This window comes from Hyaena hyaena, unplaced genomic scaffold (assembly GCF_003009895.1).
Source record: "Hyaena hyaena isolate Hyena2069 unplaced genomic scaffold, ASM300989v1 scaffold_124, whole genome shotgun sequence".
In the NCBI taxonomy this organism is placed as follows: domain Eukaryota; kingdom Metazoa; phylum Chordata; class Mammalia; order Carnivora; family Hyaenidae; genus Hyaena; species Hyaena hyaena.
This window is the reverse complement of record NW_024080755.1, coordinates 3,061,785-3,078,421: the sequence shown is the minus strand read 5'-3', so window position 1 is coordinate 3,078,421 and position 16,637 is coordinate 3,061,785. Positions and strand designations below refer to the sequence as shown.

Below are 16,637 nucleotides of genomic sequence, written 5' to 3'. Positions count from 1 at the left end.
GCCGAAGTCAGATGCTTAACTGACTGAGCCACCCAGGTGTCCCTAAAATGCTTTAAAGAACCCAGGAAATTAAGTTTTTTTATCCAGGGGCGCCTGGGTGGCCCAGTCAGTAAAGTGTCTGACTTATGATTTCAGCTCAGGTCATGATCTCACAGTTCGTGAGTTCAAGCCCCACACTGGGCTCTACACTGACAACCTGGAGCCTACTTGGGATTCTCTCCCCACCTTCTCTGCCTCTCCCCTGCTTTCTCTCTCCCTTTTTCTCAAAATAAATAGGCTTAAAAAATGAAAAAAAAAATTTTTCCATTGCAAAAATGTTTTACAGGTGAACTAAAAACAACATGAAAAGATAAACAAATCTGGACAAAATTGAAACAAATGTTATCACCAATAATTCCTATTTCTTACTAGCTTGAGTGATCGTAAAGCTGCTAGAAAGATATGTTTGATTTTTTTTTTCCCACCAGTGCATTCCAAGCTTCCTGTCTTGTGCAATCCACCTCAACCAGCAACTTTTATCAATGAAAAAGCAGAGGGAATATTATTGCACCTTTATGGCCCCAAGCGCCAGGACTTGGGAAGCTGAAAACTCTTGATTTTGTTTTATTCTTAAGTTCAGATGTAAACCTGCTTGCCATGGGGAAAGATTATTTCTTTTTCTTATAATTATTGGACTGATTGTAACATTGAAGGTGAACTTGTTTAGGATGCCTTTACATACCTGCATTGGGAAGTAGTGAAAGTCTCCTGAGCGGAGAACCCCGAGAAATAGAAATGCCGTGAATTAAGGGGCTCTCTCTAGGGCAGTGCCAAGTGGGTGGGCCTCTACTCAGTCTCGCTGGAGGTCAGGATAATGACTTGGAAAAGAGACGCACCATTAAATGAATGGAGTTTGCAAATGCTGCTCTCTTCAGAGCTGTCTATCCATATTGATACCATCAAGAAGGATTAAGAAACAAATGGCATAGCCAAAAGCCTTCATCAAAATTGAAAGACAATCAGGAAGTCCTGGAAAAATTCAAACCAGTATTTCTGGGTAAAGTGAGAACGCATGGCAGATAGAGTGTGGGTAGAAAATTCGTATGGTCAGGATGGTTGGCGCAGAAGGTGGGCAGAAAGGCAGGAAGGAAATTGTTATTTATTTATTTATTTATTTATTTATTTATTTTTAAATTTATTTCTGAGAAAAAGAGAGACAGCGTGAGCAGGGGAGGGTCAGAGAGAGAGGGAGATACAGAATCCGAAGCAGGCTCCAGGCTCTGAGCTAGCTGTCAGCACAGAGCCTGACATGGGGCTGGAACCCACAAACCACGAGATCATGACCTGAGTTGAAGTCGAACGCTTAACCGCCTGAGCCACCCAGGTGCCCCTCTTTTATTTTTTTTAATGTATGTTTATTTTTTAGAGAGACAGAGACAGAGAGACAGAGCACAAGTGGGGGAGGGGCAGAGAGAGGGGGAGACACAGAATCAGAGGCAGGCTCCAGGCTCTGAGCTGTCAGCACAGAATCCCATGCAGGGTTCGAACCCACGAACCTTGAGATCATGACCTGAGCCGAAGTCGGACACCAACCCGACTGAGCCACCCAGGCGTCCCGGAATTCGTCTCTATCCAGGGCAGCAAAGCCAGACACCAGTAACCACAGCCAAGGAGAATAATGAGCTGCATCATGGTGTCCTTTCTGAGCCAGCCCTGGAAGTTCCATTCCTTCTATAACAGTGTTGTGGGAGATGTATTCCTCTACTTTCGATGGCAGGGAGGGGGTGGCCCCGCAGAGTACTGATAGGAAAGGCCATTTATTTGCAAAGTCCCCGTGTTCTGGAGCAGCTGGAGTTCTGTGGAGGTGGTCCTGGTAGGAACAGTCGCCTTCACCTGGAAGTTCCAATACTGGTTCCATCAGGGAGTTCAAGGTCATTTTGCCCTCTGAACCTTTACTTCCCAGTAAGTAAAATAAGGGGACTAGACCAGACTAATGAGCATTGAATTTTAAGACTTGTTGTTTAAATGTAAAAGCTGGCACAGAAGCCTAATATGCAAAATGATTTGAGTATGAAGTAAAGGATGGGGGAGGTACACTTACCTCATGGTGGGGCCAGATACCCTATCTCTCAGTTAGCCAGGCGATCTGGTTAACCAGAGCACCCTTTTGGCTAAATGAGAACCCACCAAGTAGATTTATGTGCGAGACAGCGTGGCAGCCACAGCCCAAATGCGGTTTGGTTTATTATTGAAAAGAATGTCAGGAGTTTGGGGATCCTTTCAGACCCAGGTTGAAAACTTATGGGCAAAGTAGGTATTCTGCGACAGGGAGAGGAATTGGCGGCTGCCCGAGAGATTGTTCCAGGAATAGCCCACTTGTGTCTCTGCATTTATTTACTTAAGAGAAGGTCTGCTGAGGAAATGGAGTAAATCGTCAAGCTGTATTCAAGGACAGGATGGTAAATTGGTGAAATGCTTGGCAGAATGAACCCTCTTGCAGAACTTTCTTATTATAATGACCTTTTAACTTGATTTATGCTTTGTGGGGAAGAAACTCGGGGTTTAGAAGCTTGCCATTCTAGCATTTGCAAAGAGAGCAGGGAACTAATTTAATATCCACGAACTGAAGATTCACTTTAGAGAAGCGTCAGGTCCATTTGTGATGTGTTCGAGTGATTTTGCTTCTTGATTAGAGGAATAGATTCGTCCCCAATAATTCTTTTATGTGCTGCCTCACCAACGCGTATGGAAACACAGTCCCTGGCTGGGGTTTCTGGCTTCTGTTTCGTTCAGCTTGAGTCAGCCAGCGAATGTCTAAAATCCAGGTGGTTTGGCGCCTGGGTGGCTCAGTCAGTTAAGCGTCGGACTCTTGATTTCCGCTCAGGTTGTGATCTCACAGTTTGTGAGTTCAAGCCCCGCATCGGGCTCTGCAGTGGCAGCGTGGAGCCTGCTTGGGATTCTGTCCCCCCTCTCCCTCGCCTTCCCCCGTTTGCTCTCTCTCAAAATAAATAAAAATAAACTTTAAAAATAAATAAGTAAATAAACCCAGGTAGTTTTCCCAGATCGTGGGAGACAGTCTCGCTGCCTGAGAAATTAACACGTGTGTTAATCCCCAATAAAACATGAAAGATCATGGAAATGGAGTTACTATTAAGTACAATGTATCATGATACGACTTCCCTCCAAAAGCATTTGAGGGGCACCTGGGTGGCTCAGTTGGAGGGGCGCCTGGGTGGCTCAGTTGGTTAAGCTTCCAACTTTGGGTCAGGTCATGTTTTCACAGTTCATGAGTTCGAGCCCGGTGTCAGGCTCTGGGCTGACAGCTTGGAGCCTGGAGCTGCTTCGGATTCTGTGTTTCCTTTTCTCTCTGCCCCTCCCCTGATTGTTCTCTCTCTCTCTCTCTCTCTCTCTCTCTCTCTCTCTCAAAAGAAATAAATAAACATTAAACAAAAACAAAAACATTTTAAACTGTCTGGCATCCTGGCTATTTGCAGCAGTTAAAATTCATGTGACTTCTTTTCATTTATCCTTTTCAAATGGTTTGCTTTGCTGACTTTTTAGTTAAAAGCTTATTTTCTCCTGCGTTCAAACTTGTCTTTATAGGAACATGTTTCTTCTCTGAAAACAAAAAGGCAATGGAGAAAACAGTATGAGCTATAAAAATAGTTCACTGGATAGATCATTATTTTAGGGAAGAGGGGAGAGGAACTAATGTTTGTTGAGTCCAGTGTGAGCTTCTAGATGGCTCGCTTGGGTCCTTTTTTAATCCTTAGATAACTGGAGAGATGAGAGGATTATGTTTGCTGTATACACAGAGTGCTGCCCCTCACCACACAGTCTGAATTGGCTGAACTGGGTTTGGAAACTGGCCCACCCGAAGTGACATTCCATGGTTCTTCCTTGACTCCAGGAAGGGGCCCAATTCTGTAGAAGGAGGCGTGTTTGTGCTCTCACTTCCTCTCAGGCGAGTAGCCGAAGCGTGTTAGCTGGAGGTCCCCTGTCCCCTTTCCTTCAGTCAAGGGTCTCGGCAGGTGTCGAGGAAGAGAATGCATCAGATGTGCAGGTACAAAGAGTCATTCCTTCGTTCCGTCTACACACATAAGAACAGCGTGATGCTGAACCATATTGGAGCCTGAGGCAAAACGAAAAGGCAGTGATACCCATCCCATCTTTATTTAAAATTTTGGTATTTTGCTCATTATGGAATTCTTTGCCTTAATGTTGATTTTTCAAAATCTTGCATGAAAATACCATTTATGTTGGTGTCTGAGTTTTTGTTTTGTTTTGTTTTGTTTTTGGCAACCCCCCTGAAATTTTTCACCTGCAGCCAGTTCCTCCCTTTCCCACCCCATCCCAGCCCTGGTACATATTTTTGTTTATGTCCCAGGCAATGAGCCACATGTTGCAGATTCAAGATAAAGATATACAGAAGCTTTCAGACTATTGAGTCAGTCGCACAAATAATCACAATACAGCACGATAATTACAAGACTGTGCACAAAGTGTAATGGGGAAGGAGTTGGCATTGATTTGGGGGCCTTGGGAAGATGGGTTGAATGAGACCTGAGGGCTCCCTGAGGGGTGGCCAGTGGTCACATGGATGGAGGAAGGATGGACAGAGAGTGGTGAAAGATGGAAAGGCCCTCTTGTCATTGCTCTGAGGCCCTCTTGTCATTGCTCTGAGCCTCAGTTTCCCTAACCTGTAAGATGGAGGAAATGGCAGTGCCTACTTCATAAGATCATCATCAGGACTAGAATGATTTCCCTGGGTTAAATGCCTATATTATAGTTATCCTGGCACATAATACATGTTAGCTACAATGGTGGTGATGATGATGATGATGATGATGTTGATGACCATTATATGCAGATATTTTAAAATGAAAGTATTTTGGGGCCACAAACACATTCTGAACTTTGTTTTGCAGACATCCATGGCAACGATGGGAGTCCCAGCAGCAGCCACCAGAACCCCAAGAGCACAGCCAAATGGGCAGCCTCTCTGGAGAATCTGCTTGAAGACCCAGAAGGCGTGAAAAGATTTAGGGTTTGCCGTTTTTTTTCTTTGTTGACCGGGATTGATGCAACCCGCGAAGAAGTTTAGATGCCTGTGGGGGAAACACAGGGCGGCTTTTAACACTGAAAAGGTTAAACACTGTTTAACACTGAGAATAAGGACTTCTCAGTTGTTGTGGCTAAGATGGCTTTCCTGGATGGCCATGGACCAGAATTGAGGGGCATACACAGACTGTCTCTGGTTTTCATCTGGCTGGATGGAAGGGGGGAGGGGTAAAGGGGAAGGGGTGCTTACTGGCAGAATCTACAAAGAATTTCCAGCTCTCTGACACCTGGGAGGGGGTGGTCTGGATCTCTCTGATGTGAAGATGTGTTCTCTTGTGCGTCAAAAATTCCCAGGATTCATTATTTATTTATTTATTTTTCAGTGTTCATTTATTATTTTTGAGAGAGAGAGAGAGAGACAGAGTGTGAGCAGGGGAGGGGCAGAGAGAGAGGGAGACACAGAATTCGAAGCAGGCTCCAGGCTCTGAGCTGTCATCACAGAGCCCCACGCGGGGCTTGAACTCACGAATCACGAGATCATGACCTGAGCCGAAGTCGGATGCCTAACCGACTGAGCCACCCAGGCGCCCCTCCCAGGATTCATTGTTAACAGAGTGAGAGAGGTGGACACCAGCTAGAAAAGTGAGGTTGAACCCAGAGAGGAGGGCAGATGGATGGGAAGTGTCAGTGCCTAGAAAGAACTATTTTGGCTGCAGACACCCCAGGTGTCAGCTAGAAGAACCACGTGTGACTTCTGAGAATATCCTGTATCTGCCTGAGTCCCATCAAGTCCTATCTTTAAGTCTTGGGCCAGGTCAGAGGAATCCCTGATGCTGTCGGTCCCTGTTTTGGCACCGAGGAAGGGGTGACGGGCTGGGCTAATAGCATTTCTGGACACCAGGCTATTGTGAGCCGTCTAGGTCTCATGGAGGACACTTTCCTACGCACAGCGGAATAGCAGGGCGTGCCTCTAACTCCCCAGTATCTGCCAGAAGAAAACTCACCTCCAACTTAAAATAGTTTTCATCGTGGCATTTTTAGACATGCTTAATATGTTTTCTTTTCTTTTGTTTAAAAAAATGGGGCTGATTTTAGAGGAATGTACTTTGTTTAAACACTGTCTGGAAGGAACTAATATATCTCCCACTTTAATTTACTCTTTGGTAATTTATTGCCAGCTTAGCCTTAGTGAGTAGATTCTTGCTTCATTTTTACTCTTCCTCACAATGCTGAAGTCATTAGGTTCAAATGCATATGAAATTCTAGCTTTAACATTAAACACGCACTTTGTTTTTCAGGATGGAGTTTTTCACAGGGTGATTGAACCGTACTCGTTTGTTGAATTTTGCCGAACTAGTCGTTGGAGAGAAATGTATTATTTCTTTGTTTGTTTGTTTTCAGAGTGGAATAGTGCTTGATATTTTTTCTTCTTTTTATCCACAGGAATTTTTAAAAAAGGAATTCAGTGAAGAAAATGTTTTATTTTGGCTAGCATGTGAAGATTTTAAGAAAACACAGGATAAAAAGCAGGTATTTCTTCCAGTCTGTCATCAACATTCTTGACAATTTTTTTTTCTCTCTTTATAAAGTTCAGCTGCCTTGGGGCACCTGGGTGGCTCAGTCAGTTAAGTGTACAATTTCAGCTCAGGTCATGATTTCATAGATCGTGGGTTTGAGCTCTGCGTCGTGCTCTGTGCTCACAGCTCAGAGCCTAGAGCCTGCTTTGGATTCTGTCTCCCTCTCTGCCTCTCTTTCTCTCCAAAATAATAAACATTAAAAAATTATTTTAAAAAAGAAATCTGATCTATATTAGATTTGGGGAAAGACTGAAGCTTCAGATTAGGTCTCTTGTGTTGATCAAATATTAATAGTTTTAAAAAGTGTGCTAATTTTTAAATGGAGCAGTTCAGATGGACAAATATTTAAGGTAAAAATGACAATTTATGTCACTTCAAGTTCATCATTGCGCATGACTTTTTTCTTCATGAATAAGTTACGAGGATGCTTCCCCCGAGTTTGACATGTTGGCATTTTGTACGGATGTAGTAAAGCAGTAAGCAGATGTGTGACGATAAAAGCGCTACTCAAATCAGATAGATTGTCAATTATTCAACGTATCTTTACCAAACATCCTGCCATTGGCAGACGTCCCACATAGAATGTTTCTGACTGTTCTCCTGGGTAGATGTGTGCTCTTTGCAGGAGGTGGCCTTTAATTCTGATGTCAGTGGATTTTCTGACCTTGAAGGTTGGGTGCGAGGAGAGGTGGAGGAGATTGTGGGGAAGGAGGTCTATGGATGGGGTGTGTTTATGAAGCCTGTGCCTCTGTATTTCTAAGAGGCTACCAGCTAAGTAACTATAGGGGTTGGTAAGGAATAGGAATATGTGAGGCTTTTGGTATGAGGCTATAGGGAGCAGTGGGTACTGGGGCCACTGTGAGCAGCCAACATTGCCTCCAGCGGCTGTGGCTGACTGTTTAGCTGACGTTGGCAGTGAACACTTGGGGGTCTGTGGCTGTCTGGGCTTCCCCATGCTTTGAGTTCTGCCCACCTACCTCTTCACTTGCCCACCTTGCCCCCAGAACCCTGAGGGGCGGGCCTTTCTTCCTAGGGGCGGGCCTTTCTTCCCAAGGCTGCATCTGCCTTCTTCAGGCTAGTGCTATCTTTCCAGAGAAATTGGGCATTTGGATTCTTATGAAACCATCCAATTTTATAAATGTTGGAACTGATTTTAAAAAAATGGAAAACCTTGCCTGCCAAACAAAACACATCCCCAGGCAGATGCAGCCTGTGGGCTGCCAGCTTTGGGCCTCTGTCTCCAAAAGCTGGACTCCATGAAGCCGGCAGCTATTACGTGTTTGTAGACGACAGCTTGGAAAATGTTCATCATTGGTTTATTCAAAGCCTTTTCCTGACTCACACACACTTCCCCCAACCTGGAGCAAGGGAGCCTACTTTCTACTGCCTTCCTCTCTGTGGGGGCAAGGATGGATGCTAAGGCTGGTTCTCTTAGCTCCAATTTCTCAGGTCAGCGTAGAAAGCCTTCCCAGGCAGGACTCTTGGCATTTGCTTCCTTCAAGCTTCTTCTCCTCCCTGGACGACTTGGAGCCTCCCGGGTGGTGAATGGCCTCTGGGGAAAAGGGAGCAGATGGGCTGGCCTGCCTTGGAAAGCTAGGATGCCACCCTGGAGGCAGGAGCCCTCATTGTTTTTCCTTTGGCGCCAGCACCCAGGATAGGGCCCAGGGGCCACTGTTCAGCACCCAGGACAGGTCCCAGGGACCACTGTTCACAAATGCTGGACTGTGTGATTTATTGGCCCAGTCTCAGTCTAAAATTACAGCTGCCAGTCAAGCAGCCAAACAGATGATGTCCATTCTTCTGCCATATTCTTTGCTTGTTGAGGGTGAGAGGGGCCTACAGATCAGCCAGCCCTCTCCTCCGGACCTCCTGCCATGTGGTTCTCATTGGGAAGCTCTGAGGTTCCCCTGCAGCTGAGCTGGGACTTGGACCAGCGTTTTGAGGTCACCCATTCTCTTTCCCCATGCTGGTCCGTCCTTTGATTCAGCTGAGTTGACGGGATCTTTATGGAATGCCTGCTCTGGGCCAGGCCTCGTGAAGAGACACACAAGACCAAGACAGATGAGCTCCTTTAGGGGACAGGCATCGATTAGGGAAGCAACTTGTTAAATACGCCTTGGCAAGTATGCTGAGCAGAGAAATGGGAAGTGTGGGTTCCAGAGGAGCATAGGCAGGGGTCAGTGGGGAAGGTAACACTGAAGTGGAGTTTGGGGGTGGGGTAGGGTTCTGGAAGGGGGAACAGCATGCGAGGAGGAAGGCCTGGCAAGAAGAGGAAGGCCAGGTGGCAGGAGAGTGGAGCTTGAGGGGCAGGCCGGCTCTGCTGTATGAGAGGCTGGGGGCGGGAGGTGAGCTCACAGCTGGAGAGCCACATCTGGGTGCCAAGGTGGACATTGGAAGGCCCTGGTGTTGGGATGCATGTCCACACCCTACAGACAGAGCTTCCAGAATCTGGAAGCCCCTCACTGTACTCCTACTCCCGACGCCCAGCCTAAACTCTTTGGAGGCTTGGCGTCCTTAAGCCTGGAATGTGCCTGGTGACTGGTCTGGGGCAGTGAATGCAGATGGTGTCGAGAAGGAAGGAAGGAAAGGAAGGAAGGAAGGAAGGAAGGAAGGAAGGAAGGAAGGAAGGAAGGAAGGAAGGAAGGAAGGATGCATCAATGAGGCCCGTGTGGCTCAGCCATCAGTCTGGGTTATCACACTGAGCCTCATGACTGGCCCCATCCTTCCAGATGTGTGGGCTGTGGCTTGGGAGGCTACACAGAAGCTTGCCCGAGGCTGCCCAGCTTGGTGCAGACCCAGGTCTCCGACTGCAGGGCCTGTGTGTTCTCTAGGGCGTCTGGCTACAGGGGAAGTAAAACCAGGAGTAAATTCTAAATCACTAATTTTAAAAAGTGGAGGGGGAGAAGTGGGTCCAAGCGAATTTCACAAGACTTGACACGTCTGGTTCAGCAGGGAGTCTATGGCGGCCGTGTCTCAACAGTGAGCTACGACCGTGGCAGGATCGCTGTGAGTCTTACTTTGCCTCTGTTATTTTATTTATTTTTTAAAAATGTTTATTTATTTTGAGAGAGAGAGAGATCACAAGTGGGGGAGAAGGGTGGGGGGGGGAGAGTGAGAGAGAGAGACAGAGAATGAGAGAGAGAGAGAGAGAGAGAGAGAGAACCCCATGCAGGATCCACGTTCAGTCCGATGTGGGGCTTGATCTCACGCCCCTAGGATCATGACCTGAGCCAAAGTCAAGAATTGGACATTCAAGTGATCGAGCCCCCCAGGCGCGCCTGCCTTCATTATCTTAAATAGGACCTGTGCTGGCTTGTTTTTTCATGCTGTTACGAGGATTATCCAGCTAGAACTCTCCAGAGCACTTACCAACTTATCTGGCATCTTGTGTTTATAATTTCTTTATTTCCTTTCAATAGATACTGTCTTCTCTTCCCTCTATCATGCAGGCTCTGTGGGTCTGAGATTGTTGTCTGTCTTCTCCCCGCTGTATCCAAGTCCCCAGAGCAGCCCAGTGCCATGTTGACTTCCGGCTCTCCCCACTTGGGGGTCAGCTGGCACCCGAGGGCCCACCAGGGCAGGGGTCCAGCCTTCTCTCCACCCCCCCCCCCCACTGTGGTTACAGCCTTAGGGACAGGTGTGTATTGTCAGGACTCTGCACAGTGGAACAGCGCTGTGTCCCCGCTGCCTTCCCTGGCCTGTGCCTCCCCTCCTGGCAGGCCCCTTATCAGGATAGTCTTGACACTCTTCATGTGTGGCAGGGATGCTGGACTTTAGGTTGTTAGGAAGGTGACGCCCCTGCCTTCCTTGGGGTTTCTGGGGTAGTTGTACCTTTCGGGGTGCTCATAGTTAGCAGGCAGCTTTTAAAGCACTTCTTCCCCTTCCCAATGTCTTTATGGCTTGAAATTTTTCTATAAAGTGCCTCTCCCCCGTGAATTAGCATGAGAGATAGATCTGTCTTCTAAAACCAAGCAGCACTGTGGCTCCTGGGTGGCTCAGTCGGTTGAGCATCCAACTATCGGTTTCAGCTCAGGACATGATCTCATGGTTTGTGGGATCAAGTCAGGCTCTGAGCTGACAGCATGGAGCCTGCTTGGGATTCTCTCCCCCCTCCCACCCCCACACCCTGCTTGCTCTCTCTCTCAAAATAAATAAGCAAAATTAAAAAACAAACAAACAAAATAAAAATCCAAAAGTGACCCATGTTCCTTCAGGAGTATGATGGGCTGTTTCCCTTCACCCAAAGCACCTCCCAGATTTCATTCTCCCTCTGGCTTGTGCTATGCCTTTTAGCATGAACTTGGCTGGGTCCAGGTTGGTCTGACCGGAGCTCAGCTGCTTGCGGTATGGTTTAGGACTGGCATTAGCCTGCCCTGCGCCCCGTTCCTTCTGAGCTAACTCATCACTTTTAGATGCTTTCTATCAGCTTCCTTTTGCTCTAACTGAGCTTTCAGTTACTTACATCCCTGACTGTATTTTCACGAGTAAGACTATTCTTTCTTGTCTGCTGCTGAGCCAAAGGGCTCAGGTCAGGAACTCACAGTTGGTAGGTTCGAGCCCCGCGTGGGACTCTGTGCTGACAGCTCAGAGCCTGGAGCCTGGAACCTGCTTCAGATTCGGTCTCCCCATTCTCTGCCCCTCCTCTGTTCACACACTCTCTCTCTCTCAAAAATAAATTAACATTAAAAAAATTGAAATCTCCAGTAGCCTCTGAGATGCTTCTCAACAGTGTTGCACGGGCTCAGTCCTCATGATTCATCTCTGCAGCTGGTTCACCCAGAGCCGCTCTCCTCTAACCACAGCTCCCGCCCAGACGTCTCCGGGTCTTCCTCAGCCACGACCGGCATCCCCTGGCCCCTTGCCTGCTTCGGGGACCCGGACCCTCCTCCATCCTGAGTCACCCCCTCATTCTAGTGTGGCACGGCCAGCTGTAGCTTCTTGAGAAAGGGGACGTGAGAGGTGGACATTGAAAGATCTGGTTGAGTGAAAATGTTAATTTTTTTCTACTTGCCCCATTCACCGATACTGTGATAGAACATAGCATTGAATTCTAGGCTGAAACTCCCTCAGAATTTCGAAGACACTGTCCCCTTGTCTTCCATTTTTGTTAAAAATTAGCATTTTAAAACTTGTTTTAAAATGTTTTATTTATTTCTGAGAGAGAGAGACAGCGTGATCAGGGGAGGGTCAGAGAGAGAGGGAGACACAGAATCTGAAACAGGCTCCAGGCTCTGAGCTGTCAGCACAGAGCCCGATGCGGGGTTCATACCCACGAACTGTGAGATCATGACCTGAGCTGAAGTCGGAGGCTTAACCGACTGAGCCACCCAGGTGCCCCAAGAATTAGCATTTTATATGTAACCTGTTTTGGTTTTTTTGCTTTTTTTCCCCTCTGGAATCGTATAGGCTCTTTTCATCACCGATATATATTTTTTAAGATTTTATTTTTAAGTAATCCCCACATCCAACGTGGGGCTCAAACTTACAACCCTGAGATCAAGAGTCACATGCTCCACTGACTGAGCCAGCCAGGCGCCCCCATCACCAATATGCTAACACTGCACAGTCAGAGGCTTTGGAGTGGAGTGGAGTTCCATTATTGTGCGGGCACTTGGTGGAGCCTTTTCTTCTGGAAACGTACAGTTCTGGGGAATGCTATGTTATTATGCTGATCGTTACCTTTTGCGACTCCTTTCCTTCCACTTTCCCTGGCCTCTTTCCCAGTGATGGTTCTCCCTCCCCCCTCCCCACCCCCACTGGACTGAGCCCTTCATTTTATCTTTTGTCCTCTATTTTTTTTTTTTTTTAAATCTCTTTGGCTTTTGGTTCCTACTTCTCTTTTGGAGATTTCAGCTTTATTTCCACATCCTTCTGTAGAATTTTTTTTTTCTACTTTTGTTTTCTCTAGACTGGGGCCCCAGGGTCCCTTCCTGATGGCCACAAGTCGGCTATGCTCACAAACCACACGTTATGTCCAATGCTCTGGGCTGAAAGGATTTTGCTGGTGGGCCTATGGTAGAATTCCATTTAACTGTTTGGTGTCTCATCTTTGTCTTTCTCATGCCTCTGTTCTGCAGCTTTCCTGAGTCCATTTTTTTCCTTTCTTCCATTTTCCCTTCCTCCCTCCCTCCCTCCCTTCCTTCCTTCCTTCCTTCCTTCCTTCCTTCCTTCCTTCCTTCCTTCCTTCCTTCCTTCCTTCCTTCCTTCCTTCCTTCCTTCCAGTAGACTCCATGTTGGACATGGAGCCCAATGCAGGGCTTGAACTCATAACCCTGAGATCAAGATCCAAGCTGATATCAAGAGTCAGACACTCAACTGACGGAGCCACCCAGGCAACCCCCGACCCCGCAACCCCTCACCCACCCTGAATCAATTTCTGTAGAGGAGAAAACATTAGTCTCCCATGGAGAAGGGCAGGAGACACTGCTCAGGGTTGCGGGGGGGGGCGGCGGTCAGGGACTGGAGCGTCTATCGGCTTCTTTCTGCTGTCCTCCTTCTTATCCCTCCCATTGGGGTTACCTGACGCCCCTGAATTCTTGCCATTTTTGGACGTTCCTTGTCGCCACCCCCCTCCACCGCCCCCCCATGCTTGCAGGTGCAGGTTTGTTCTTGTTCTCTGCAGAGTCATCTGCTGTCCTCCAACTGCTTTCCATTTCCTGAGCCTGTTCTCGGAAATATTCTCTCATCATCTGCTTGATATGTCCTTCGCCTCACTCTTTGTCTGAAGCTGATGTTACTGAAGGTAGTGGCTCGGTCCTTTACCTTTCTCATGTGTCCTCTCCCGTTGTCTGTCTCTGGCAGAGCGGCGGGGGTGGAGAACGGGCCGTGCGGATATGTGCGTGAGGCAGAGTGAACAGATCCTGGCAACAGGTGCATTATGGGGTGAGGCAGGTGTTGGGGACCGTGGCTCCCAGCTTCCGGAAATAGAGATTGTACTACCCACTGGCCAGGATGGGTGTTAAGTTGGTGTCCTGTGGGACATCCAAGCCCACATTTCTAGAAATCAGCTGGCTCTATATGGTCAGTAGATTGGGGGTAGAGGGTGGGCTGCAGTCTCAGGAGAGCATGTGGTTAGGAAAGCAGTCTTCTAGGGCAGAAGTCTGGGAACCCCAGAAGTTATGGGGGAACAGAGAGACAGGAGCCTGGAAAGGAGACAGAAACAGGAAGGTGTTAGAGGATCCCGAAAGGGCAGCTAGGGGCCAGAGAGGGATCCAGAAGAAGATTCTGAGGGACTTAGGCACCGGCACATCCCTGAGCGGCTAGGAGGCCCGGCTGGCAGGTGGGAGGAAACCAGGCCAGTGGGCTGGGGGGGGGGGGGGGGGGGGGGGGGGGGGGGGGGGGGCTCCGAGAAAATGGAGACACAAACAAACGCACACTCTTCCTCTGAGATGTTTCAACAAGACGTCGGGGGTGGGGGAGTCATTAGCTCTAGGAGCACGCGGAGGAGAAGGGGTTTTGTTTTATTCTCCCAATGGAAAGAGTTTCCGGCCGCGCACTGGATGAGGAGGAGCCAGACCGTACAGCCTTCTTCACGGTGCCGCTGCCTTCGTTGTTCTTCTGAGTAGGTTTCTGGGACTGACGTTAAAGCGAGTTTGCTTCTCCCAAACATGCATTTGCGGGGAGCAGCGTTTGGGTGCTGACTCCTGCCCGAGCCCTGTTATGGCTGACGCTTTGCCAGGCTGGAAGGAGGGCCCCAGACTCGTGGGGCGGCTGGAGACGCTCCTGTGGGTGCAGACGCGCCCACAGGCAGTCCTCAGGTTGATGCCAGGAGCCGTCACATGGGCCCGGGGAGGTGGGGGCAGGGCCAGATGCTGGGCAGGGGTGCCGTGTGCAGAGTGGGGGCTGTGGCGGAGGCTGTAAGGGCCGGAGAGGAGAAGCCGGCCGTCACACCCACACCCAGAGCCGTGGGCCCGGGCAGCCCCCCGGGGGTGGATGTGCCGTTCCTGTCCTGACAGGAGCTAGAACAGGGTTAACAGAGCTATGGAACATCTACCAAAATAACTTGAGAGACACGGTTCTTCTTTTGTGTTCAGCTTCTCAGCCTGGACACCAGGCCTTCCCGTGACTGGCTTGTGGTCTGGAGTCTGAGGGTTTCCCTTTTCAGTCACACTTCCTATCCCGGCCCAGATAAGCTCTGCTGCTCAAGCCGTTCCCCTGTGTGTGTGCAGCCGGAGGCGGGGGCAGCCACGGGCCCTGGGCTGGGTGCCTCGGGGACCCCGCACCCTCCCCAGACAGACTCAGGAGGGGTGGCTGGGGCACCTAAGGGTGGAGCTGAGCCACCCAGAGGCTTAGATACCTACAGACCCCCCCCAACCCGCTTCCTCTCCCCCTTCCACCACCCCTCCCGCCCCCACCTCCGAGCCTCAGGCTACTGGCTGCACTTCTCCTTTGCAACACCACCCAGGGTAGCCTGGACTCATCTGGAGAACGTGTGTGTGTCTGTGTGTGTGTGTGTGTGTGTGTGTGTGTGTGAATGCTCAAGGGGGAGGGGAGACCCAAAGTGATTTCTATTTCCAGAGCTCTGCACGGAGTTCGCCAGACTAGCTGAAATTGTACTTTCACGAAGTATTGTTCAAGCAGGAAGTGGTTTTCCAAAAATGTTCCTCCCTGACAGAGTGGGGGGTGGGAGTGAGGCTTATGCCTTCGTGGGGTGGGCGGTGGAGGGTCTTTGAAAGGCAAGTAACTCCGAAGTGCTACCCTTCCCGGGTCTCTGTGATGATCCCCAGACCTGTCCCTCGGAATCGCCATGGTTGTCTTAAGTAATGTCATTGAGTTTGGCATCAATTAACTGTTCACAGTAATAGCTGATCGAAAAATGATGCCATGGCCTTGGGCGTTGGCCCCGGCCTGGGTAATCTTCCTGATATACTGTCCAGACTTTCTTTCTGGGGGACAGGGTGGTCAGGCCTCGGCCCCATGGTGTCTTTTGTCAACTAGTGGCTGGAACCAAAATCAGTTCAAGAACTGCCTTCCCTCTCCTTTCAAGCACCAGGTATTGAAGCCTTCCAGTGGTTTCTATAAGGCCAAAGGTTTCCAGAGCCTAGGCTTTCTGAGCCAAGCTCTGCAGCCTATGTAGGCTCTCAGGTGGGCTCTCTGGAGAGAATGGCAGTTTCCTGGGCCCCACGAAGCCCCCTGGGCCCCCACCCCCACCCCATCATGGCCCTGTGACTGCATGTCAGAAGCATTTGCCTTCCAGCTTGCTCGTGGGGTGAGGTACTAGGTTAGGCTGTAATGTTCAAAGAACCAACCCCCATCTTTGCTGCCAGCGAGGTGCTTCCTTTCTTTAGGAGAAAATAGAACCCTCCAGGGATGCCCTAGAGGACCAGGCTGCCTTCTGCAGCCCCAGCAAGGAGGCGTGCTGTTTTTAAGACAGAGCACTTACCCTAAGTGCTTTTGCTCCAGCCGCGGTAGGTTTTTGCTGCAGCGTGAGTGCAGATGGGTGCCCTTTGCCCAGCTGTGCTCACAAGCCTTTTAAGGGCCCGTGTCTACTTAGGACCGATGCTTTCCAGGCGGACTCCACTCAGGGTGGGCAGTGAGCGTCCTCCCCTTGGCCTATGCCCACATCCCAAAAAACCCCTGTCCTGGAGTGGGTGATGTATCTTCACGCGCATGGAACTGGGGGGGATGCAAGGCTTTGGAACCACATAGGCCTCCGTCTCCCTGCAGGCCCCTCAGGAATGACGCTTTGCTGGGTGCTCAGGGCTGTAAAACCCCTAGCATGTGTCTGGGGCAGAGTAGGGGCTAGATAACTGATTGGGATCTGTGTGCATAGTTTGACTTGCTTTTTAAATTGCGGTAAAATACACATAGTATAAATCTTACCACTTCATCACTTTTTAGGACTCTCGTTTTTACTGTTTTAATCATTTTAAAGTACAGAGTTCAGCAGCATTAAGTACATTCTGAGTGTTGTAGAGCCATCACCACCATCCAGTTCCAGAACTTTTTTTATTACCCTGAAGAGAAGCCTCTTACCCATTTGCAGTCACTCCCCCTTCCCCCCCTCTCCCAGCCCTGGGC

General features: G+C 49.1%; 1 protein-coding gene across 2 annotated transcripts in view; it reads left to right on the top strand.

Moving 5' to 3' along the window:
• Nucleotides 1-16,637, top strand: part of RGS10 (regulator of G protein signaling 10) — a 40,802-nt gene that overhangs the window by 7,951 nt on the left and 16,214 nt on the right. For both annotated transcript variants that reach the window (XM_039237305.1, XM_039237306.1), the window contains exons 2-3: nucleotides 4,908-5,026; nucleotides 6,484-6,570. In XM_039237305.1, the coding sequence (XP_039093236.1) occupies nucleotides 4,908-5,026; nucleotides 6,484-6,570 (206 nt within the window). The remainder of the gene's footprint in view (nucleotides 1-4,907; nucleotides 5,027-6,483; nucleotides 6,571-16,637) is intronic.